The sequence below is a fragment of the Choristoneura fumiferana genome, chromosome 21 (assembly GCF_025370935.1).
Source record: "Choristoneura fumiferana chromosome 21, NRCan_CFum_1, whole genome shotgun sequence".
Taxonomy (NCBI): domain Eukaryota; kingdom Metazoa; phylum Arthropoda; class Insecta; order Lepidoptera; family Tortricidae; genus Choristoneura; species Choristoneura fumiferana.
Genome location: NC_133492.1, coordinates 2,499,210 through 2,525,023, shown reverse-complemented (window position 1 = coordinate 2,525,023; position 25,814 = coordinate 2,499,210). Strand labels below are relative to the sequence as shown.

At 39.4% G+C, this 25,814-nt stretch overlaps 1 protein-coding gene across 4 annotated transcripts in view; it reads right to left on the bottom strand.

Moving 5' to 3' along the window:
- Positions 1 to 17,921: 17,921 nt before the first annotated feature.
- LOC141439635 (uncharacterized) overlaps positions 17,922 to 25,814 on the bottom strand; it is a 31,823-nt gene continuing 23,930 nt past the window's right edge. For all 4 annotated transcript variants that reach the window (XM_074103952.1, XM_074103951.1, XM_074103949.1 and 1 more), the window contains exons 3-4: positions 24,572 to 24,661; positions 17,922 to 23,836 (exon numbers count right to left, since the gene is read on the bottom strand). In XM_074103952.1, coding sequence (XP_073960053.1) covers positions 20,646 to 23,836; positions 24,572 to 24,661 — 3,281 coding nt within the window. In that variant the 3' untranslated portion in view covers positions 17,922 to 20,645. The remainder of the gene's footprint in view (positions 23,837 to 24,571; positions 24,662 to 25,814) is intronic.

Here is a 25,814-nt window from a genome sequence, read left to right as displayed (position 1 = left end):
TATGCAATTTTCCGAGATAAAAGCTGTCCTATGTCCTTCCCCGGGACTTAAACTATCTGTATACCGAACTTCATCCAAATCGGTTCAGTGGTTTAGACGTAAAGAGATAACAAACCAACAGACTTACAAACATTTGCATTATAATACTTATTAGTAGGAAGTGGGATGGGATTGGTGCCCTCCTCTATCTGCCACAGTCTTAGTATAGTCTTAGTAATCTTAATATAGAGTTGTAGCAAGTGTAACATTTTGGAAATAGTTACTCTATGTCTTCGTAACTTTATTTTTAGTGTTCACTCTTATATTACTTTCTGAGGTCATGTACCTACATAAATTAGATAAATTTAACGTGGCTACATGAAACTGTGCCATTTCATTATCTAAGGCGTCCTTAACATGAAAACCTGGCTCCCGCTGACGCTTATGTTATTTAATACGAGAGTGAGAGGGACGGTACGATACGAACTTCCATTTTCGAATTTCGTAGTAGCCTCCCTGTTCTGGGTAAGAGCGTTTTGAGCAATCGTTTAAACGTCATTACCATCCGACGTTTGTTAGCATAATATAGGAAGAGTCATTCACGATGACGCGTGCCGTGGTTCTTATTACAATGCCATTAATGGCTAATTTTGACAAAATCACTCGTCTTCGTGGATGGCACTAGGTATACCTATAGAAGGACAAATTTTGATCCTACTAGATTGCATTGTGGTGGCCGAGTGGTTTGACCTATCGCCTCTAAAAACAGAGGGTCGTGGGTTGAAACCCCGGCTCGCACCTCTGAGTTTTTCGAAATTCATGTGCGGAATTACATTTGAAATTTACCACGAGCTTTGCGGTGAAGGAAAACATCGTAAGGAAACCTGCACAAACCTGCGAAGCAATTCAACGATGTGTGTGAAGTTCCTAATCCGCACTGCCCAAGCCCGGGAACTGCCCAAGCCCTCTCATTCTGAGAGGAGGCCTGTGCCCAGCAGTGGGACGTATATAGGCTGGGATGATGATGATGAGATTGCATTGGCATTGTCTTCAGTTGACATAAAAAAATACCCTGAGCATCATTTCTCTTCTAAACATACTTGCCGAAAAAACCTCAAAAACGCTGAATATTTCTACACTTTTACTTAGTGTGTTGTTCCATATTTTAGTAGAACTGTAGCATATGTACAGTCAGCTGCAATTACCAAAACAACCCTCTTAGCATCTTACCATTCCTGCAGCTTGGAACAGCGCGGTAAAGCATTTTTGCCCCACGTTTTAGTTTACGTACCGCGTTAACCTTTTAACCTTGTAGTGTTGGAACACCGGGCATCGGGATTCCAGGCACGGGCTTCCCGGCATCTGCATAACAACGCGGGTTCCGCTCCGCAACTTCACTATATTCTCTCTAAATCCACTATAATGATAGTGTAAACAAAAGCGCCATTAAGCCGACCACAGACTATTTAGTGATGGGCTGAGGATCGATTCAATAAATCTGTTAATTTATACACCGAATAAATCGCCTCATTTAGTTGTTACTTGAATACATAAATCGAGGAATTTGAAAAAATAATTTCAATTTCAATTATAAAAGCAGTTGCCGTCCCGGTGATGCTAATATTATTTAATACGACAGTGAGAAGGACGGTAAGATACGAACCTCGATTTTTGAATTTCGTATAACAACCAATTATTATTATTTTAATACAAACCACTAGGCTACAACTTCTAACCTAAAGGTGCCCCCAGTCGCTCGTCGCTCAATTGCAGCGATAAATCTGATCACGTGACCCCATTTTGAAGGTGATTTTAAGACTCAAAAAATATTTTTTACCGAAATTGAAGTTAAGATTGGTTTTTTGGAATCTTTTTGTATTTTTATTTCAATTCCAAATTTTTACTTTTACGGTCATCCCGTAAAACCTAAATTGAAAATAAAAACTGAAATAAAGATGCACAGAAAAAACAGAAAAATAAGACCATCACTGGGAATCGAACCCAGGTCCTCGGTAATCCGTACCGCGTGCTATACCGCTACACCACTGATGGTCAACGGTACCGATGTCGCTAGCGTCACACTGCTTAAGTGACTAAGTAAGAAACAAACAAGCTCAGATATGAGGTGCATAGGGGAAATTCGTGTCGGTACCGTTGACCATCAGTGGTGTAGCGGTATAGCACGCGGTACGGATTACCGAGGACCTGGGTTCGATTCCCAGTGATGGTCTTGTTTTTCTGTTTTTTCTGTGCATCTTTATTTCAGTTTGTATTTTCAATTTCGAAATTGAAGTTTTTTTTTCAGTGATGAAGCTCAATATTTTCAGCTTTATCGCTTTGTCACGTGACCAGATTTGACACTGGAAACGAGCATCGAGCGATTTCATGTGGCCGCGACCTAAAGCAAAGCCAACGAGACGAGACATACTTCATCAGTCTGATATGTCATTATCGCATTTTACTATCTCGCTTTAAAACTGTCTCATGCATAATTTATCCCGTCTCGTTGGCTTTGCTTTACATTTGAATGCTAGGATATGGGTATAAACAAATGAAAATAAAGTAACCTGAAAGTTTCCCGCGGGTCCCTAAAACTATGAAAGCGGCGGTAAAATGCAAATGCGTTTGTGGGGCGGTGAGAGCTAGAGTATCTTTTTGTACAACCACGGATATAGAGACGTGTTGCTGCTTGTGAAGTGATCCAATGGTACAGTTGAATGCAAAAACATATATACAGCCATAGCGTCAAAATATGTATATCGAACTTATGTTTAGTCGCATAAAATTCTACGAATAAGATAAACTACTTTACAGATTTTGATGTTTATTGATTCATTAATTTTAACGTAAAAATAAAAAATAGTTACGAGAAATGTTTTTTATTACTTTGCCTAATAGGGGATAGACATTAGGTATGTATAATGCCCGAACGATGTAATTAATTGAATAGTTTTTATCAAATTGCTATCTCATATTGGTCATTTTTCATAATGCCCGTGGTCCACAACATATATACTCATAAGCGGCAATTACACTGCGTCGTTCACCTAATGTGGTCGCCGAATTTGTTACATTGTTTCAAACTACTTCAGCGGACGACTGTCGCTCGCCGAATGCGGCCGACTACCGTGTTCTTTACACTTTTGCGGTCGCCGCATGCAATGAGGGCTATCGTTTTTTGTCTCACTAGATGGCGCACTGTTGCGTGAGGTTTTTAAGTATGGCTTTCAAAGTCTGTTATTACGGGCGTGAAAACAAAGTTTAGATTAAAATCATATTTAATACACCTTAAAACCGTACCAAAAAATATCGAGCATGCCACAGTGTTGCATAGTCCCCGTTTTGTTCGGAAAAAAGGGAGGACAAAGGTTTCTGAAAGACAAAACTGTCTCAAAACACAGACATTCATTGCCCCGGAACGCATATTTGTCATAATTAATTTCAGATATTGCAAATTATTCACAAAAATATTTTATTTATAAATAAACCCGGGTAGCTCACCCAAAATCTATGAGATTTGACATTTCGGAGACCTCACGCTACACTAGCGCCTCTAGTGGTGAATTCATACGCGATAGCCCTCATTGCCGCTTTATATGCGCCCGAGTTGAGAAACTAACGCCATGTAGAACTTGGTCGGAGTTTCTATATTTGCTGACTAGATGGCGCTAGGAGTCTCTACAATATCTTTCAAAGTTATTAAAATTAGTAAAACTACATTATGTCACTCAACAACCCTCGACTCTCGCAATTATACCAAATTGCATAGTTGATATTTGAAGTAATATAAAAGTTATAGTATTAAAACGATATGTTTTGTGAGTTTTCAAAAGTTATATAATGAAACGAATAAAGTTTGTATTTAATGTTTATTTCTATAAATGTATTTCAAACGTATATTTAAACAATAAATGGCCATAAACGGTACTGTGGCCACAAACGGTATTTCTGCCCTACTGTCCTAACTGAAAGTTTTGGGGCTTTTGAGTCAATTCCTTAAAGGGTCGGCAACGCACCTGTGATTCCCCTCGTGTTGCAGGTGTCCATGGGCGACGGTGATCGCTCTCCATCAGGTGACCCGTCTGCTCGTTTGCCCCCTCTTTTTATAAAAAAAAAAAAAAAAAAAAAAAAAAAAAAAAAAAAAAAAAAAAAAAAAAAAAAAAAAAGTAGGTATACAGTAAAATTGAGAAAAAAAATGCTCGATTTTTCTTTTTGAGTTAGGGTGGTATTTGATTTCATGTACGAATATGTAGCAGTTGAGAGGAGAGGAGAGCAGAACAAGTAGTATTTAGACCAGTCTTGATTGTGTATAGTAAGAACCCATTTATTTAGCTCAGCAGGGAGGCAACAGGCAACCCTCGCGCCGGCAGCTTTCTCGCGCAAAGAATCTCAATCGCAGTTCAACGCGGGAATGCTGTTTGCGTGATGGGCACCATGCCAAGAGGCCCACCTCTCTTTTTTTAATTAGGTAATGTTTTAGTTTTAGTTATTTTAATTTAATAGTAGTTTTAGTCTTATAGATATTTTGTATTTTCTTAATAAATAGTTAAATTTATTTATACATTATTATTTATATACCATTTATATATTATACCTTAGTTTATATACAATAAAATTGTCGCTGGAACAAGCAATATGCGTTTATGTTGCAGTAAACCATTGTGTTACTGCTAAACACTACTATACCTCCCCCGCAAGTCCCTTCACCCCCGGAGTGCAAGAAAAAAATTAAACGCATGTTACTTGCTTACATTTTTTTTGTAATTGAAATTATATTCTCTGAAAGTACAGGAGGACTCAATTTGCTAGTACCTAGGTACTTAGTCTAAGTTTAAACATTGAATATATTACATAAAGCTATGCTCTTCTGTATTAGTTATTATCTAGTGTCACTTTTAGGAAAAAAAATGTTTTTAGGTTGTATATTAGATTAGTTAATTCACATTTACATTTACTTAATTGTCACTCTTTCTAAAAAAAATATAAATAATAATTATTATTAGGCATTAATAAATGGAAGTAAGTGTGTGAACTTACTAAAGTACATTTAGTATCTTTTTAATGCAGGTCAAACTGAGAACGTCCTTTTTTTATGTCGGTTACAAATCGCACAAAAGTCGACGCTCGTGCGCAGCCTACAAAAATATTTGCTTACGCGGTTAGCGCACAGCGGTGTTCGCACTCGCACGATACGAAACGTATGTGAATTTGACCTAATTAAGTTTCGTGACACTAGATTTACATGTTATTTTTAATTAATCATGCTAATTAATTATATTTTTTTAGGCTGCGACAATCGGCACTTATTGTAAAGTGAGACTATAATATTTTCTTTTACCACTGTATACAGGTATACCTATGTTTAACAAATAAAATACTTTGACTTTGACTTTTAAAATTTGGAAATATTTTGTACTAAAGTATAACAAGGATTTAAAATGTGACAATATTAGAAGGGGGAAAAAATATATAATGGCCTACAACTGGGTCACCTGGTGTCTCTATTCTCGTCTTCTGGACGGTGGTGGTTGGTGCAGGTGTGCAGCTGGGGGTGCGGCGGTACGAACACGCGTAGCCCCTCATGCGTTGTTGGCGGGCGGGCGGCGTCGTTGGCTGAGGGGCATTTTGTACTTTAAGGGCCTGTTACACCACTTGTTGACTGACTTGACTTGCTCGTTTGCCATCCAGTCGAATAAAAAAAACTAAGTGTCAGACAAAAGTAATGCCGTCTTTTTTTATTCGGGCAAAACAAATTGATATCTGAGGCCCCTAAATGACGTATTTTTTTTTTCAGAATTAGGTAATTCTGGGTTCTCCTTACTCAGAATCACAAGTACTATCGATTTTGGCGAAGAAAAAATACATTGCCAATTTTCGATAAAAATTTCATGTGTCCATTTCGTAACGACCCATAATATGTAAATTATGAAAAAAATGTCACAAAAGTGACAAAAAAATTGTGATTCTGTAGGGCTACTCCGAAACTCTAAACTCGAAGTTCGTGTCGTGCGGTCCCTCTCGCTCTCGTATTAAATAGTACAAGTGTCAGAGGGACCGCACGACACGAACTTCGAGTTTCGAGTTTCGGAGTAACCCTGCTGAGTAAGGAGAATCCAGACCTACCTACCTAATTCTGAAAAAAAAAAGTATTTTTCGCCATTTTAAGTAGAAATAGGACGCCCACCAACGAGATGGACGGATGAACTTGTTAAAGTCGCGGGTTCACGGTGGATGCAAGCCGCTTCCAACCGAGGCAACTGGAGGTCTATGGGGGAGACCAATCCTATTCTAGTCTATGTCCTATGGCCATGGCTGATATGATGATGATGATGATGAAGTAGAAATACCCTGATGGTGGTGCCTGCCGTGAGCTTCATCCAGTGGCGTTGGTTGCCGTGAGTACATGGCGGCACGTTGGCGTGACCACTGCTAACGTAGATGGCACGTGGGGCGGCGCGTGTTGCTGGCTCACCGGTGTCGGTTGTGGCGCTGCGGGCTCCACCGTTGTGGATATGTGGAGCTGGCTCAGGGCTGCTTCTGGCCCCTCTACGGTTATGAGCATGTCGTTGACGACGCACGTGATGGTGGACGTATTGCTGTTGTTTGTTGTCATGTTGGTTGGTCTTCTTTGGTTGTTTGTTAATTATTCTTCTTCGTTTTTCTTCTTTCTTGAATTATTTGCCTTCAATTATTTTGGTTCTCTGGCAAGGTCGCCATGTAATATTAGGAGAGGACGTGGTGGGAAGTTCTCAATAATACGACTGTTCTAGTTGTGCATAAAAAGACAACGTTTAATAAATGGTGCTGATTATATACAGCTTCGGTTGTCGCTGATACAAGCAATATGCGTTTATGTCGCAGTAGACTATTATGCTACTGTTAAACACTAAAAGTGGCCTATTGCTGTACTACAAATGTTTGTACTATGAAGTGCAAAATTCGGTACTACGAAATTCGAAAATCGAAGTGCGTGTCGTTCTGACTTATACTATTTAATACGAGAGCGAAAGGGACGGAGTAGGTACGATACGAACTTCGATTTTCGAACATCGGAGTACCTTACAATTGCAGCCGAAGACGATGTATGCATGTCTTTTTCCAGATGTAATCTTTCATAATGCGAACTGCTAAGGAATGGAATTCGCTCCCGTCGTCTGTATTTCTGGCTAAATACAATCTAGGGCTCTTCAAGGCTAGAGTGAATAGGCTGTTACTGAACCAGTGAGATACACCTTTGGCCTCATCTGCACTTAACATCAGGTGAGATAGGAGTCAATGACGGTCAGTTATATATGGTTATATATATAAAAAAAAAAAAAACTGTTTTTTTCTAGAAAAATCTAGATCTTTGTTACATAATGGCGGTGTAGCGACAACGACCGGTGTCTGTTGCGGCGCCGGATCCGAGGCTCCCGATTAAGCAAGTTTTTGTTAAAACATTTTTGATGGCTGTAAAAAATTAATCATCATCAGCCGGAAGACGTCCACTGCTGAACAAAGGCCTCCACCTTAGAACTCCACAATGAACGACAACTCGACACTTGCATCCACCGGTTGCCCGCAACTCTCACGATGTCGTCAGTCCACCTTCGTCTTCCGGTTCGTGGTCGCCACTCGAAGACTTTTCTCCCCCAAGGGTTATCTGTTCTTCGAGCAATGTGGCCCGCCCGTTGCTACTTCAACTAGCATATTTTTACAGCTTTATGTCGGCGACATTAGTTCTTCGACGAATTTCCGTATTCCGGATTCTATCGCGGAAAGAAACTCAGAGCATAGCTCTCTTCATAGCTCGTTAAAAAATTATGATACACATATAATAATAACGTGTATATTTATTTAACAAAATTTGCATGCCAATGTACTAGTATCTGGTTAGACATGTCACCGCACATTAGCACTCGGTACAGTCGGAGTAAAAAAAGGTTCGTCACCCTAAGATCTATTTTCCTTTGCTCAGTATGAGCGCTAATCTGCTTTACCGATTGAGTAGGACATACTGCGTCAACCTTTCAACCCTTTTTCAACCTGTTAAACATAATCAGGTGATCATCATAGCAACTCTACAACTACACCTTGGCACTGACAAACACTGACAATTAAATAGAACATTATTTGATTGAAACTTTTACGAAGTTGTTTATTAAATAGTAGATTGTACAACAAGAGCATAAAACGAGTCATTTTACCCAAGACGTTCATATATCCACCCGAGCCGGTATGGCGAGGGTGGATAGACACGTCGAGGGGGAAATGGGTTTAGGTAATGCTCGAATTTTACACTCTGCTTTGCACTTCGATGGCGAGGAAACGAAATAGCAAAAGTAGAAACAATTGTTCACTTACTATGTACATTTTATTTTTCATGCATTTCCATATAATTATTTTTTTTTAGTTTTATTGATTTATTTTGATTGATTTGATTGATTTTTAATTTTATATAAATTAAAAATTATGAAATAAAATTTATATAAACTTCTTTGAGGCTTTTGACACCTCATTACCTTGGTCTTAGACGAAGATTTTATTTTATGCACTAGTGCATAAAAAATCATTTTATGTCGCCTAGATCCAGCATAAACACGAACTTTACGAGCATGAGAAGTGAAAAAGGTTTTGTATTGATATGAAACTAGATATATGTTAGAGGTGTATACTATTTTGACCCTTATTATCATGTCTAGTAAATATAATTTGATATGCACTTGTTTACTTAGTACTTTGGTTTCAAAACGTACTAAACTAAGAGTCCATGACTTTGAAAAGGAATCAATAATAACTGACAAAGGTTTTCCTACCCTCACTGTACCTATTTACGACTACAACACCAATTTTACCACGTCTAAAGCAAAATAAACTTTATCTACAACCATATCAAACTTCCCTATAATATGTTCAGAGATGATAAGCAAACGACCGACATTAAGAAAACTTCTATCTGTGGTTGCATCTTAATATTTACATTTGTCATCCCCAAAAACCACTACGTTGGAGCCGTTTCCGAGATTCTGATTATATATAATTACATATATACAATGTACCCCGTGTGGTGTCGGGTTAGAATAACACCTCTCCATTTATTCCATGGATGTCGTAAGAGGCGACTGAGGACATAGGTTAAGGTACACCGTAGGCGACAGGCTGGCAACCTGTCACTATTGTACCGTTTTTGTCAAACTTAAAACCTAAAATTGCTAAAAGTGGCTCCGAAGCGGTAACGTTTCGTGTGCTCTGCCTACCCCATTTGGGAATACAGGCGTGATTTTTATGTATGTATGTACATATATACAAGAATTGTTCGTTTAAACGTATTAGATTATGCATCAGCCACATAAATAACTAATTCCATTTCAAGTTTCCCCAATTCCAGCACTACTTGTGCCTTGCCTATTCTCCTAGCCTGACCCGTTTGAAAAACAAAAGCCTTTGTCCAAATGCAAAATAAAGAACAATTTAGTGAAGCGCCCGCAGAGATAATATTTCTCTATAAGCGTCCGGCACAGAGCTGAATGCGCTAGTTTACTTTGTAAAGGATAGGTTCTGCGGGTTCCGTAAGGGTCCCGTAATGGATCACTATAGTTACGAGCATCGGGCGTAGCTTTACCATAATACCAACAAAACTAGCTAAGTGCGAATCTGAGTTGGCAGGTGGTAGGACCTTGCGCAAGGTCCGCCCGGATTGCTACCACCATCTTGCTCGCTAATCCTGCCGTGAACCAACAGTGCTTGCCTGTGTGTTTCAGCGTGGAGAGTAAGACAGCTGGTGAAATTACTGGCATGTGAGGTATCCCATCTTATGCCTCTAGGTTGGCAACGAATCTGCAATACCTCTGGTGTTGCAGATGTTTATGGGCGGTGGTGATCTCTTACCATCAGGAGACCACTTGCTCGTTTGCCATCTAGTCGAAAAAAAAATCGGAGTTGCCTGCCAAGTGTCCCGCGCGTCATCTCTGGCCTATACGTCCCATCATCATCGTCCCAACCTATATTCCTACGTCCCACTGCTGGACACGTCTCCTCTCATAAAGAGAGGGCTTGGGCTGTCCCACGCGACCCCAGTGCGTATTAGGAATTTCACACACCATTAAATTGCTTCGTAGGTTTGTGCAGGTTTCCTCAGGAAACAAATGTAATTTCGCACACGAAAAGCGCAGAGATGCAAGCCCGGGTTTGAACCCACGATCCTCTGCTTGAGAGGCCAAAGGTCAAACTACTAAGCCAACACAGCTCCCATACGTCCCGCGGGCACAGATATCTTCTCAGATTGAGAAGACTTGAGCTGTAAGTTCCCACGCGTAGGTATCCAGTGGGGGTTTGGAACTTGCACATCTGAATTGCTCTCGCACATCTGTGGCAAAGGAGCGCCAAAGTTCACATACTCTTCGCTAGTCATACCGTAATTTTTGTTCGAGACATCGTTTGTCATATTTTTTTTCCCACTGAAACCTTAAATTTTTCTGAAATTTTTAAATGGTCATCCTATAGAAAACTATAGGTTAGGGTAGGTTTGATTTTAAACACCACCATCACCAGCCAGCAGCAGCAGGTTTTGACGGCCAGATGGCCTAATGGTTAGGGAACCTGACTACGAAGCTTGAGGTCCCGGGTTCGATTCCCGTGTCGGGGCAGATATTTGTATGAAAAATACGAATGTTTGTTCTCAGATCTTGGGTGTTTAATATGTATTTAAGTATGTATCTATATCTATATAATTATATTTATCCGTTGCTTAGTACTTAGTACCCATAACACAAGCTTTGCTAAGCTTACTTTGGACTAGGCCAATTTGTGTGAATTGTTTTGTGGTAATTATTTATTTATTTTATTTATTCAAACAATTCTGAACAATTATTGGATTCAGAGAAAAAAGAGTTATGACAAACGATCATTCTGACAAACATTACATTCGGACTTTCAATAAGTATATAGAGCCGATATGGACCCCTGTGGCAATAGGCGGACGACATCGCTTGATGAACAAATAACTATTGGGGTAGAAAAGTCCTCCAATGGCGATCACGAAAGTAAGCAAAGCTTGTACTACGGATACTAGGCAACGGATAAACATACTTATATAGATAAATACATACTTAAATACATATCAAACATCCAAGACCCGAGAATAAACATTCGTATTATTCATACAAACATCGGCCCCGGCCGGGAATCGAACCCGGAACCTCAAGCTACGTAGTCAGGTTCTCTAACCACTTGGCCAAAATAAAACAGGACGTGATCTTTTCGGCGTTTGCTCAATCGGTTGTACAGTCGGAATCAGAAATATCTTTACACTTTAGTTTCGTTTTCGTTTCGCTGTCACTTCGTGTTTGAACCTAGTAAAATTGTCAGAAGGCATGCAGTGACGAGGTATCATTGTGTAAAGATATTTTTGACCTCGACTGTACGGAACCCTTTGCGCACCTACCAGTCGAGCTCGCACGTGGCCGATATTTTCTAATTTAATTCAACGACCAATAGCACCATCCGATACAGCATGATACGGACACTGCCCACTCTGATTACACGCGTGACAGCGTTCCTGGAAAAACGGCCATCGTGCAACCTTAAACCTGGCACGGCCTGAGAACAAACATCGCTGACATCTTAAACTAGTTTTTACCCTCGGCTTTGCACGCGTCATCCTAATGGAATGGCAGTTGCATTGGAAATCCGGGATTTCGGTAAATTCCCATGGGAATACAGTACCTAATTGATTATTTTTTATTTGATTTATAATTGTACTAGCTTTTGCCCGCGGCTCCGCCCGCGTGGTATTCGGTTATCGCGCTCTGTTCCCTCGGGAACTGTGCATTTTCCGGGATAAAAGAAGCCTATGTCACTCTCGGGCCCATAAACTATATCTATGCCAGAAATCACGTCGATCCGTCGCTCCGTTACGGCGTGAAAGACGGACAAACACACAAACATACAAATGAAATGAAAAAAAAATCTATGTAGGTATTAGGTAGCGTAGGTAAATTAACTGTTCTGAACTTAACTTAAGGGGGATGAAAAATAAGAAAAAATTGTTCGGGGAGGCTCGGCGAAATAAGAGTCCCAACTCTGCTTTAAAGCTTGGCATATGTATGATATCGACAAAATAGTACATTGTGTCTTAAGGGCGGTAAATAAGGAATTTCGAACAAGAATCTATTAGAAGCCCGAAGTCGAAGACAGGGCTTTAATGAGTCGATGTTCGTAATTCTAGTGCCGCCCGTGCGACATACAATGTTTTTCATCACATTTGCGAGTAAAATTTTATATTTCTAAAAGAAAAAATATAATTATTCCAAATATTGGCGATACCTTAGGCTGCGCTCTTGGCAGCGCAGCCCTCCCCCTCCCCCTCCCTCAGCATGTGCCTGAGCCGCATGTGTGCATGTGGTCCTGCAGCAGCGCGCGCAGCACCATCAGTACGGGCATTTACTCATTTACCGACCTTGGGCTTCATGACAAGAAAATTAGTACGCGCAATGACTCATTTACCGACCACGGGTTTCATGACAAGTACATTACGGTCGAGGGTTTTATTTGGGGGGTTGCAATCAAGGTAGCCTTCATGTTTTGACACTGTTTACGAGCAAGTGTGATGAAAAAGATTTTTTAAACTACCTTTCCATATAAAAAAAATATATAAAGGTGGAAGATTCAAGATTAGAGTAGACCGTTTTAGCCTCACTAGACAGAAACACTGTATAAGTCAGGCTCGTCCCCCCAATTTTTTAACGCCCGACACAAAAGGAGGGGTGTTAGAAGTTTGACCGCTATGTATGCCTGTCTGTGGCACCGTAGCTCTTAAACGGGTGAACCGATTAGGATGCGGTTTTTTTAGACATGTTTTATCAAAATCGGTTCAACCAAGATATTGAACTTTGAAGTGACAATGTCGGGGGTTTCCCAACATTTTGTTGGTAAGTTTATAATTACTTAGGTACTTCAATCGTGGTATGACCTGTCTCTTACCTCACACGTACGCATTTAGAAAGAGACAAATGCCGGGATCTGCCCCAAGCCGCCGTCTTGTTACAAAAGCGACTTTATCTATTCCAACGGGGTGTTCGCTCGCTACTTTTCTTACAGATTTTGTACAGAGTAGGCGAAGACAGAGACGCGCCTATTATTTTTAAAAGCTTTTGTTAAAAAATGAAAAAAGTGTCATAGAAAAGTTTTTCGCTTACTATTTCCGATGTACAATAAAGAGTCATCGTATTGTATTGTATTGTTGTTGTAACTCGAAAACTCGAGTACAACTCGAGTGACTTAGTAAAATTACTCGAGTGACTCGAGTCACAAAATCCGTCTCGAGTCGCATCACTATATAGTGTGAGGCCTCAAGTGCCTTTATGGGGAAGTAAGTACCAACAGTGGGGGGGGGTATGACCTGTCTCTTACCTCACACGTACGCATTTAGAAAGAGACAAATGCCGGGATCTGCCCCAAGCCGCCGTCTTGTTACAAAAGCGACTTTATCTATTCCAACGGGGTGTTCGCTCGCTACTTTTCTTACAGATTTTGTACAGAGTAGGCGAAGACAGAGACGCGCCTATTATTTTTAAAAGCTTTTGTTAAAAAATGAAAAAAGTGTCATAGAAAAGTTTTTCGCTTACTATTTCCGATGTACAATAAAGAGTCATCGTATTGTATTGTATTGTTGTTGTAACTCGAAAACTCGAGTACAACTCGAGTGACTTAGTAAAATTACTCGAGTGACTCGAGTCACAAAATCCGTCTCGAGTCGCATCACTATATAGTGTGAGGCCTCAAGTGCCTTTATGGGGAAGTAAGTACTGCCCCAAAGCTTCTATCGCAGCAGGTGCTCTACACAAGCCATTTGTACCACCGCGAGCGCTGCAACGAATATTAATACTACCCTCAAACCACTTTTTCCTCGCGTCTTGTTCGCCCACTGTACTCCGAGATTTCTGTTTGTTTAACAACTTGTATGCGAACTTACACCGGTAAAGCAATTTGGGATGCTTTTCATACAAAGTTTTGAAACAAAACCATGTATCATTAGCAGCTTTTTTTAACTTGTATTTTTTGTTTGTTCGGATCAAACTTAAACGATTATTATTTAATATTATTATCATAGTAAATATTTTTTATCTTTCTTAACCTTAATTTCTATCGAATTATCGAACGTCGTAAAATGTCATAGCGACACGGTTCTGTGGTTTGGTAGCCTAGGAATCAAATTATTGACTGTACTTAGGTACTTACCTCACCTTGCCAGCTAGACGGCACTGGACAACCTACAAGTTCGTACCATTTTTCACCTAACCTGAATTTAAAGCGTACCGGAGTTCATGTTTACAGAAATATGTTTACATATTAATATGGCGGCGAACGCTTGCTCGGAGAAGGTATTTGCTGACACCGTTATAGAATAGAAATTGTGTAGTATGGAATTTGTTATGGCTTTCAGATAAGGTCGTCCTATACAAGAGTTTTATTGTGTTGGTGAGTTCCCGAGAGACGACGCGGCCAATTTCATTTTAAATAAATATCACGAGACAATTCACACCAATTGACCTAGTCCCAAAGTAAGCTTAGAAAAGCTTGTGTTATGAAGTGTTATGGGTGCTAAGTACTAAGCAACGGATAAATGTAATTATATAGATATAGATACATACTTAACTACATATTAAACACCCAAGAGCCGAGAGCAAACATTCGTATTTATCATACAAATATCTGCCCAGACACGGGAATCGAACCCGGGACCCCAAACTTCATAGTCAGGTTCTCTAACCACTAGGCCATCTGCGAGTTGCATCCGACACAGCTTAATACTCTCCGTTTTACCTTAGAACCTTATCACACTGACGATTTGTACGCGAGTTGAAAGCGAACGGAGCCCGCAACGACTACGCTGCAAACGCGCAGCGATTTAGCTGCGTACCTACAGCACCAAGAACGCAACATTGTACCTAACCTCTCGTACGTTAAGGGCCTCATCACACTTGCGATTTGCAGACGAGTGGAAAGCTAGGCGAACGCGCAGCGGGTTGGTTGCGAGCGCATAACGAATGGGGGCTATCGTTTTTTGTCTCACTAGATGGCGCACTGTTGCGTGAGGTTTTTAAGTATGGCTTTCAAAGTCTGTTATTACGGGCGTGAAAACAAAGTTTAGATCAAAACCATATTTAATACACCTTAAAACCGTACCATAAAAATATCGAGCATGCCACAGTGTTCCATAGTCCCCGTTTTGTTCGGAAAAAAGGGAGGACAAAGGTTTCCGAAAGACAAAACTGTCTCAAAACACAGACATTCATTGTCCCGGAACGCATATTTGCCATAATTAATTTCAGATATTGCAAAATATTCACAAAATTATTCTAATTATAAATAAACCCGCGTAGCTCACCCAAAAACTATGAGATTTGACATTTCGGAGACCTCACGCTACACTAGCGCCTCTAGTGGCGAATTCATACGCGATAGCCCTCATTCGCCGCGAGCACGCAACGATATCGCTGCTAGCGTGCAACGATGACGCTTCGAGCGTGCAGCGAGAGCGAGTTAGCTGCGCGTAGCGCCAAAAACGCCATATTGTAGACTCGTACAATAATAATAAGGCATCTTCGGCGCTATACGGAGCTAACTCGTTGCGCGGTCGCAGCGATGTTGTTGCGTGCTCGCAGCGATATCGTAGCGCACTCACGACGAAAGCGTTGTGCGCTCGCTCCACTCTACTCACTCCACGCTACTGTTCTCTACTAACACTAAAGACACCTTAACTCTTATTAAAACAAGTTTAATCGAGCATTACCCATGAATCCCTCAGCAACCGAGCGTACAGAGCTGAGACACTCGCGATCATTCATCATCTCTTTCTACCCCGATCTTATTCCGTTCGACAGAAAGAAATGGCAAATGCGATAGTGATTCCGAGTGCGATAGACAATATGGCACCTGTAACTAGAGACAACTCCCCCACATTTGCATACAACGCTGCGGTATTTCGACTAAACCCTTTCTAATTTATGTACAACTAGAGCGTCGTTGTCCGTCGTATGCGAGTGAAATTTCATGGTTTCAGACGTTGTATAATTTGATGAGCTTGCTGGAGATAGAGTGGAGTTTGTCTGTACCCAAATGGTGTCTTGTAAATGAATCTCACGTATCTAACTTATATAGAGTTCAGACATTTTAGCACTTATGTCGCTTCAGAGTTCACCGTCCATTTATACCTGCTGAGCTGGCAACGTTGCATTTTTGTTAGTTTTTCTCGATTATTCCATAAAAAAATTATAAAAAATAAAAATGTGGTCTGATAGAACTCTTCTAAATATAGAAGTTAATGTGTCTACTCCAGGTACAGTCGCCATCAGATATTTCTGAGCGGCCAAGGTGATATAAAATATCGATACATGAACTCTAATACTTTAGTAATAGAGTGCCAGTGCCGATATTTTTGACCATCTTGGCCGCTCAGAAATATCTGATGGTGACCGTAGGTACATACTTTTCTTTATTTTTCAATGAATTTAACCTTTTGGACGCCAACGACTCATATATACGCACCGCAGGTTCCACGCCAACGACTTATATAATACGTCCATTACTTCAATACAAAAGCTACCTTCGTTCAATTGTGTTAAGGTTCAATTTCAGGCATTGCAATATAGGAGCCTGGCGTATGGGTGATGTCTTTGTAAAGGTTAAAATACTTTAAATTATTGTTTTGGTTCTGTAGCGACTCCTAGCGCCATCTAGTGAACAACAATAGAATCTCCGACCATGTTCTACATCGCGCTATCGAAGTTTCTCAACGCGGTCGCATAAATACAAGTTCCGACGCTCGTCCTCCGGACTTCAGTCTCCAGGCATAACACCTTTTTTTTTCATCGACTGGATGGCAAATGAGCAAGTGGGTCTCCTGATGGTAAGCCAGATCACCACCGCCCATAAACAGATGCAACCCCAGGGGTAGTGCAGATGCGTTGCCAACCTAGAGGCCTAAGATGGGATACCTCAAGTACCAGTAATTTTACCGGCTGTCTTACTCTCCACGCTGAAACACAACAGTGCAAGCACTGCTGCTTCACGGCAGGATTAGCGAGCAAGATGGTGGTAGCAATCCGGGCGGACCTTGCACAAGGTCCTACCACCTGCCTGGAGAGAGATCTATTGGAGCCTCCCCCCACAGTTCGTTTAGTCTAACATGGTAGCTTGGTGTCAGTACGGCTGTATTACTCCGATGATAAATTCTGGTTAAGCGTCAGCGTAGGATGGTGGTGGTAATAGTAGGATGTCACAGCATCCCTTAAGCCAGTCAATAAGTTATCTATGACGTGTTTCTCATGAGCGATAATGTTACTCGCTAAAACGCCTGCGGGACTACGAGATTCGAAAAAATCGAAATTCCTATCATACCATCCCTCTCACTCTCGTATTAAATAATATTAGCGTCAGCGAGACGGCATTATACGAAGTTCGAATTTTGCAGTCCGTATAAGGCCTGTCGGGCGGCCATAATTCAAGCGGCAAGCAAGCCGCAGATTTATTGGGCAAAGATGGCGGCTGCCTTGCGGATGGATTAATCGCCATTCGCCAGACACTACCCATTGGCGCGAACAGTATTATAATGCCAATTAAGTTTTGATGCATAAAGCGATGATAATCCAATCATATCCGTGGACGGCTTGTTTATCAGAATAAAATAACGCTCATGCTGTACCTATACAGAGACAATCAAATTTCAATAGAGAACGATTAAGTATTAAGGATTAAACTTGTTAAGAACTAGCACTCACTGCCACCGACGCACATATGCGTTTTCGGAACTTCGCCCAGTGCCGCTGTCATAATTATTCATACATCTTGAACGCACATGTGCGTCGGTGGCACCTGTGGAAGTCAAGTGGCAGTGAATGCGTTAAGTGCGGTTGGTACGAAAGAAAAAATAATTAACATTGTTAAACATTTTATTGAGACAGTCTTTTAAGTTAAAGTTTTTTTTTATAACTTTTAATACAACTAAAAACAAATGTTTGATTCTTAGCACAACATTTTATTAAAAATAATAATTTCCATTGTCATTTTTATAAGTACATACTTAAACGAGTAGGTACAGACGAGGTCAAAAAATTCTTTACACGTTAGTACCTTGTCAGTGTAAACCTTATGTCAATTTTATACAAAATTTCAAACATGAAAGGACAGCGACAAGGTAGTAAAATGTAGACATATCTTTGACCTTTTAACTGTACGTATATAGAATTAAATGTCAAATATATCATTAATCAGCCTTTACAGAATAGGTATAATAAAATATAATCTGGACAAGGACGTCCACTTTATACATAACTGCTGTAAGTGTGAGGAACAAAATTAACCCTAAAGTTCTTTTTGATATAGCTACACGTGACATATTGTTGTAATCTAGAAGCCTTTCTTACATTTCAACAATAAATATAGTTATAAGCAACCTCGACGTTAATTACAGACTTCTACGCATCGCAAATGAAACATTAACACGTTATCTGCCATGAGCATCACCGGTGGGACAAAAGATTTTTCCAGATATCCAGAGCTAAACTAAGAATGCTATTTTGTACGGGATGCTCTACAGTTATAAACTTATAAACTAAAACTGAACTATTTCAAATTTTATGATACCTAGCTTCTGAGGGGCTTCTAAAATCGGCAGATCATCATCTCTTTACACCACCATGTACCTAAGTGGGCTCGCCAAGCTTTTCGAGTCAGGTATAGCATGGCACCTTGTAAGAAGACAATGCTGTGTGCATCACCGGTGGGATCATTAAATTTGTATGGGGCGTGGGAGGAACACTTTGGTATGGTGGGCAGCCAATATGTTAAAACGAACAATGTAAAATTAAAAAAAAAAGATATTGGAATAAGAGCTTCTCTAAAAGTGACGACGGACGATATGCAATATGTTAGTCAAACTTCAAATTAGCTTAACCCAAGTACATCTGATCAAGAAATTTCAAGAAGAAGGTTCAATCTCAGTTGTGCGACTTCAAACATTAAAGTCTATAGTGCCTAGGCGACCGAGCATTGCTCGGAGTTCTTTTTTTTTGATAAAACAAAATAAAAAAATTGTCCCCGACATTAGTGAAAAGAAACACTTCATTAAACATGGACAGCACACGTAAGCAGCTACTGAACAGTACAATTTCGGTTGTGGACTGAGAAAATATTCGTAGTCATGAAGAAGATGAACAAAATAAATATAGAAGTCAAGAAGAGGAAATGGATCGAATTTTCAGATATGAATACTTGTGACAGCTTATATAGATGAAGATTTAAATGATAGCTTGGGTACCAACTACCGAACAACGGTGAAGCGATACTGCCTTATTCAACCTCAACATTGATGGAATCATCGATGTAGGTATCGTCGATGGAGCTGTAGGCACTTGTTCCACTGCCGACGATGAGCGAGAAGCGAGCAGAGCGAGTAACTAGAAACGAGTGGGCGAGCAGTGAAAAGCGAGTGTTCGAGTACGCCGGGCGATTACTCGCTCTACTCGCTCGAGCCGGGCGGCCGCCAAGCTAACAGCGCTGAGCGAGTATCGCCGAGCTAGTTTTATAGCTCAGCGAGTCTTAGCTCTTGTCGCTGCGACAAATGATGTAAGAGCGAGTTTTCGCCGGCAGTGTGAACCGCCAGCGATCAACTATTAATATATGTCTCTTTTACTCACACAGGATCTTATATCTTTTGTTCGTTTCTTGAGCGAGAAAATAGTCTATAGTCAATCGTTTCCTCGCCGGCGGTGAGACAACTGCCATATGGGTCAATCAACCTTTTCGTGTTATTCTGTCCCCTTGTCCAAAAGAAAATAGTGTCTTAAAAAACTTATAATATTCTACTAATGTGCTAAAAATAAAATAATGGACTTGAATGCAGGTACAGTACGATTACTTGGAGTCAACACTTGACAGATGGGCGTGCCTTCAGTCAATTTTCAACTTTGACGTCATACAAATAAAGCCATTTTTAGTATACCGCTACCCAGATTATGTAAAAACTATTTTTTTTTTCTAAGTTGAAAATTGACTGAAGGCACGCCCATCTGTCAAGTGTTAACTCCAAGTAATAGTACTGTATCGATGAACGCATCAAGTTATGACTCTAACGACTACGCGGACGAGGTTCATACAGATAGAGATACATACCCCTGTGGCCCTGCGTTAAGCCACACAATTTTACTCAATCAACAACCAATCAAATAACAAAAAAATTTTTGATCGAACCATACAAAATAATCAACAACTATAATAATCATATAATATTTATAATTATACGACACTCACAGAAAACTAGACTAACAAAAATGCACTGTTACAAAATCTTTGGGAACTCCACCTGACCTTTAAACAAATAATATAATCAATAATCAATGGCACTGTACCCTCTCAGTATTGTTTGATAATAACCATCTCATGCTTGAATTAAACAGATGTTTAGCAACGGAAACCCATAAGAATTTTAACGATCTAAGAGGTACATAACATACCGAACAATTTGTATATCTACTAAAATTAATACAACATTACACTTGTTGAATGAGGTCGCCGCGGTTTCATAACATAATAAAATTATAGTCAACAATGCTTACTTTTCAAGCAGTCAAAATTAGTAAAATATATCTAAGCAAGGCAGAAAAGCTTAAAGAAAGCTGTACTTGAAATTATAATTTCATAGTAGCGTCAGAATCATAGCCTAGATCTTGATTGTTATCAACTATTATGTTTTTTGAAACCTTTTTTCTTTTACATTTATGTTTCGGTTTCTTATTCGCGTCCACACCATCATTGGAAACTCTTTTCTTATATTCTTCAAGAGATATCTTCTTAGTTTTATCGTGCTTTTTGGTTTCAGTTGGAGGCGTCTTCCTCTTGTGTACCGACCGATGACCATGTTTTTTGCCTATTGAATTCGTTCCAGCCTCGACGTTGCCCATCTTCTCTGCCTGGCTAAGAATCAGGTTGTGAACTTTTTGCTTCATTTTAACGAGTTCTATGGCTTTTTGAAACGAAGGTATAGGCAAAATTGGGGGTGAATATCCTTTACTAGGATCTATATTTGGTTCTGGATCAATTTTGGCTTTTTTTGATAACGGGCAAGGCTTGCCTCTACTTGCTTGTGACGTTGATCTAGGATCACATATTTTAGTAATGAAATCATTCTGTTCTTTTATCGCGTTATTCAGGGTATCTAACATCTTCTGCTTATCGCTAACCACGGTGGTATCGCTCGGAGGGACACCTATGTTTATCTTCTTGATCAGTTCACCATTAGCAGTGCTTCCTATGATAGAATCGTCGGAGACTTGATTTTTTACAAGTATGAGGTTACTATTTATTTCTTGTTGAACTACCGAAGACGGTGGGGGGAGGTAGGGATTTATTGATTTCGTTACCTGCCAATAATGCTGTGGATTCATTTGATTTTCTGTACAGATATTCATGTTTGACATGCTGTGGTAAGGAACATTACATGCCACGTTGGTGTTGGGAGGAGGGAATGACCATGGAGAAAAAGACCCTGTCGAGGGTTTTGGGATATTTGTAGGTCTATGATTTACCACAGTTTCAATAGGAAGGCCAGTAGTCCGATTTGTGCCAGTTTGCATATGAGGTGGAGGTTTCCTCAAAATTACAGTATTGTTACCAGGAAGGCAATAAACTTGTGTCTTACTTGCTAGAAAATTATTTACTGTATGAGTTGGGTTGGGTTGAGTATTGAACTGGTTCTGTTTCATGTATAAGTATTCGTTGAATTGTTTCTGATCGTTAAATCTTTGTATATTCAGAGCAGTTTTAGGTGGAATAGCAGCGTTGTTTAAATTAATGTTACCAGTTGCAGTGTCTCGATTTTGAACGTCATAATTAGTTACATTTCTATTATTATTTGGTACAATTACGATATTCTTAGGAAAATTTATCTGATTTTGTTCGGTTGCATTCATTGTCTTGGTTTCTTTAAGTATTTCACTATCAGATTTATTTTTATCAGGTTGTGTCGTTTTAGTTTTTCGACTTAACTCTTTCAAACTATTGTAGCAATTTAATGCATAGGTGTTGTATAATTGCAAATAACTTATAGACGGTACACCAGTTTTCTTTACTTTAGTACCACAAGTTGTAGTATCTCCGTTTCGAATCACGTTTTCATTGTTTTTGTTAACATTAAAATTACTTTTTGCTGCATCATTTTTGGTACCTTTAAAATTAAAATGTTCAGGTCTTGATACATCAATTTCAGTCTTCTTTCGAGTTGGTCTATTGGAATTGAGTGTAGTCATGTTTCTTAGACTTTGTACATTTGAGACCAAAACTTCATTGAGACCTGAAGTAAGACTGGAATTTGACGCATTGGCATCTTGATTATTCGGACACATTGACATGATTGGTTCATTCTGAATAATTTTGTTTGAATCATTTTTAAGAATGCTCTTCTTATTAAGCTTTAATTTTTTGGAGTGACTTTTTGGGGTGGTTAATGCTGCACGACTTTGGGTTTGATCAAGCTTTTCAGCAATCATTAATTTATGGGGCGTAAATGTTTCTTGATTTCTAAGAGTAATAGTAACTGATGGTATAATTTGAGAAGTTTCAGCCGATTTCTTCTTGTGAATTTTATTTTCAACGGCATTTTGATCTTTTTGTGGTTCCTGAGGTTTTACGCTTGAATAATTAGAACGCGGCTCTTTATTCGAATTACCAATATAGAAATCAGCTTCTTTTGTCGGCGATTTACGCTTTAAATTCAACTTAGGGACTGTGTGGTCTTTATCTAAAATCTTTTTTGGTTTTTGTGGAGGTTTCGGTTTTGATGCATCTTGACTTTTAGCTTTTTTAAGTTGAATGATTTTTTCTAAGATTTTCGAACTCGTTATTTTTAAACTACACCTTGTCGGACTAATTGCGTTATTGTGGATTTTGTCTATGTTTTTATTAGAATTGGAAGACAACTTGTGGAGAGTTATTTCAGGGGCTTGCCTATCTTTGGTCACATCGTCTAAAACATTATCATCTTTCTTCTCTGCAACAGGTATTACTGATGTTCCGAGGTTATTCAACTTTACACCAATTCCTTGCATAACTTTATCATTTACAATGTTTTCTTCCTTACGCGTCTTGGGAGTTTTCTTCTTGGTCACTTTGTCTAGGTTTGAATCTAAATCTTTTGTCGATATTGTTAATCCTACCAGGCCACTGTTTCGTTTGAAATCTACTTGACTCAAGTCTTCCGATTTTTTTGGGTTTTCAGGTTCATTTTCAAGTTTCACGTAATTATGATTTAAAGTAGGTATTGGCGTAGCACTATTAACCAAACTTTTTACATTTCTTTCTTCCTGTGCCTTATCATTTAATAAAGTAGGTATTGACGTAGCACTATTAACCAAACTTTTTACATTTCTTTCTTTCTGTGCCTTATCATTTAATAAAGTAGGTATTGACGTAGCACTATTAACCAAACTTTTTACTTTTCTTTCTTCCTGTGCTTTGTCATTTAATGACTGACTAGAATTTGCTGATGTTTCAATCTTTACTTCTTCATTTTCTAGAGTCACCGCGTCTTCCTCAGTTTTCTCTTCTTTAATTTCTTGCTTAATCACTATGCTATGTTTTCCTAGTGTAAGACAATTCACGTTAACAGTCGGTTTGCTTGCTATGCGGTGGCCATAGTACCATGGGTGTTTGTCGCAATCGACAACTTTGATACTCAAAGGTTTACATTTTTTCAAAAGCTTAACGTTCCTGTAAAAATCAAGAAACGTTACCGGTATGATGAAGTTTTTGTTTCCGTAGCCCGATTTAGGTATCGGGTTTGGCTTTTCATTTTCTTCATCAGAACTTCGCAGATCGACGATATCTACAGAGAACAAAGACGATATTAAAAATTAAATAATAGTTTAAACTCAATATGGCATTTCAGTGGATCATTTGCTAACAATGTTAGTACGAGATTAAAACCCATTAAAACAAGTTAGATAACTAGTAATCCAGGAGGAACAATTCTTCCGTGGAGAAAACTAGTTATATGTGTGGATCTTTGATTCCATATTTTTGAGCGAATTCGATAATTAGTTACCCAGGGGGAATCTATAAAACCAGTTCTGTGGGTGAAATTCGTCCGTCCATGTTATTAACCGAGTTTTATAAGTAGTTATGCAGGGGGTATGTATCTTCCGCGTAGAAAACTGGCTGTGATGTACAAAAAGAAAATTAATGATGTGGACAAAATTTTCTACATACCGAACCAACAACTGTGTTAGAGTTAGGGGCATGTTGCATTTTTTTTTGTACATCACAGCCAGTTTTCTACGCGGAATATACATTCCCCCTGTATTACTAAGTACTTATCATATCACTTATCAATCTCAGTTATTAACATGGTCGGACAAATTCCACCCATATAACTGGTTTTCTATGCGGAAGATAGATTCTCCCTGGATAACTATTTATCAAACTCGGTTAAGAATATGGTATCAGAGTTCCACCCACATAACTGGTTTTCTCAATGGAAGAATTGTTCCCACTGGATACCTAATTATCTAATTAGGTTATATGGGTGGAACAAAGGGCTTAGCTTACAAAAACTTATTACCTGTATCGATATATTTTTCATTCGGATTTATAATCAAAGATATTAGATCATCTTCCACATCATCTTCGATTTCGTAAATTCTGGAAGATTCTGAAACAATATATTTTTTATATAACAGAAAATTAGCTTTAAAAGATAATAAAGCATGTTCGTCTAGATTTAAAAAAGTCTCGTAAGTAAATATTGCAACGTATGTTTATTCCCTTATTCGTAGAATATCAACAACTTTTAACATCTTATCATCCTCTTACCTATATGTTAATTTCATGTGTTTTTTATGTAGAATAAAGATTTTTACAATATCATCCAATACAATACTTTCTAGTTCATGATCATCGTAGGTATTTTTGTACGGTAATACAGATCTGGGACGTCACTTATTTATCACCCAACTCATATTTATTTATTACAAAGCTAACTGAAAATCAAATTTTACAGTTCATCATCATCAGTCCATTGCTAGTTACAGATATCTTCCATGCACACCGCTGAGCTCGATTTTCCGTCTAATCCATGCCCGCTGCCTTACAAGTATCATCGCCCCACATGCTAGAGGGATTACCCTACTTACGCCCTACCCTACTTACGCTACGTTATTCGTCACTTCGTCAGCAGTAAATTGACAGTATGTATGTAAACTCTTTATTGCACATAAAACAAATCAAGAAGAAAAAAAAGTAATCAATCTGGTTTACGAGTTAAAATGAATATTAGTTTATTTACCAAGGGAAACAAGGCACTGATCGAGTGTACATTTAAGGTCTGACGCAAAGCGAAGGGGCCGTAAACAACGAGTTCAGTAATCTGCACCGCTTTAGGGCCTCCAGCTCCGCTAACTCGCGCGGGTGCAAGGCGCAGTGTGCTTGTTTCATGATGTCATCTGAAAGAGCACCGCTGCATGAGACGGGTCTCTGCTCTATTGAAACAAGAAGCGGCGCGGACGTCCGCGCGGTGCACCCGCGCCTGTTAGCGCAGGCCCTTATAAAGGTGCGACCAAACCGCTGCTTAAAAAACAGCGAGGGTATGGAATCGCAGTGACGCATCGTATATGTGCACCGTTTTTTTTTTGCATGCTTTCCACAACGCTGCTTAAAATACGCAAACGGTGCGGAATCGCAGTGACTTGCCGTAAACGTCACGACTTTTGTTCGGCAAAGACCTGACGTTTACGGCACGTCACTGCTATTCCGTATTTTAAGCAGCGGTGTGGAGAGCATGCGATAAAAACGGTGCGCATACGGTG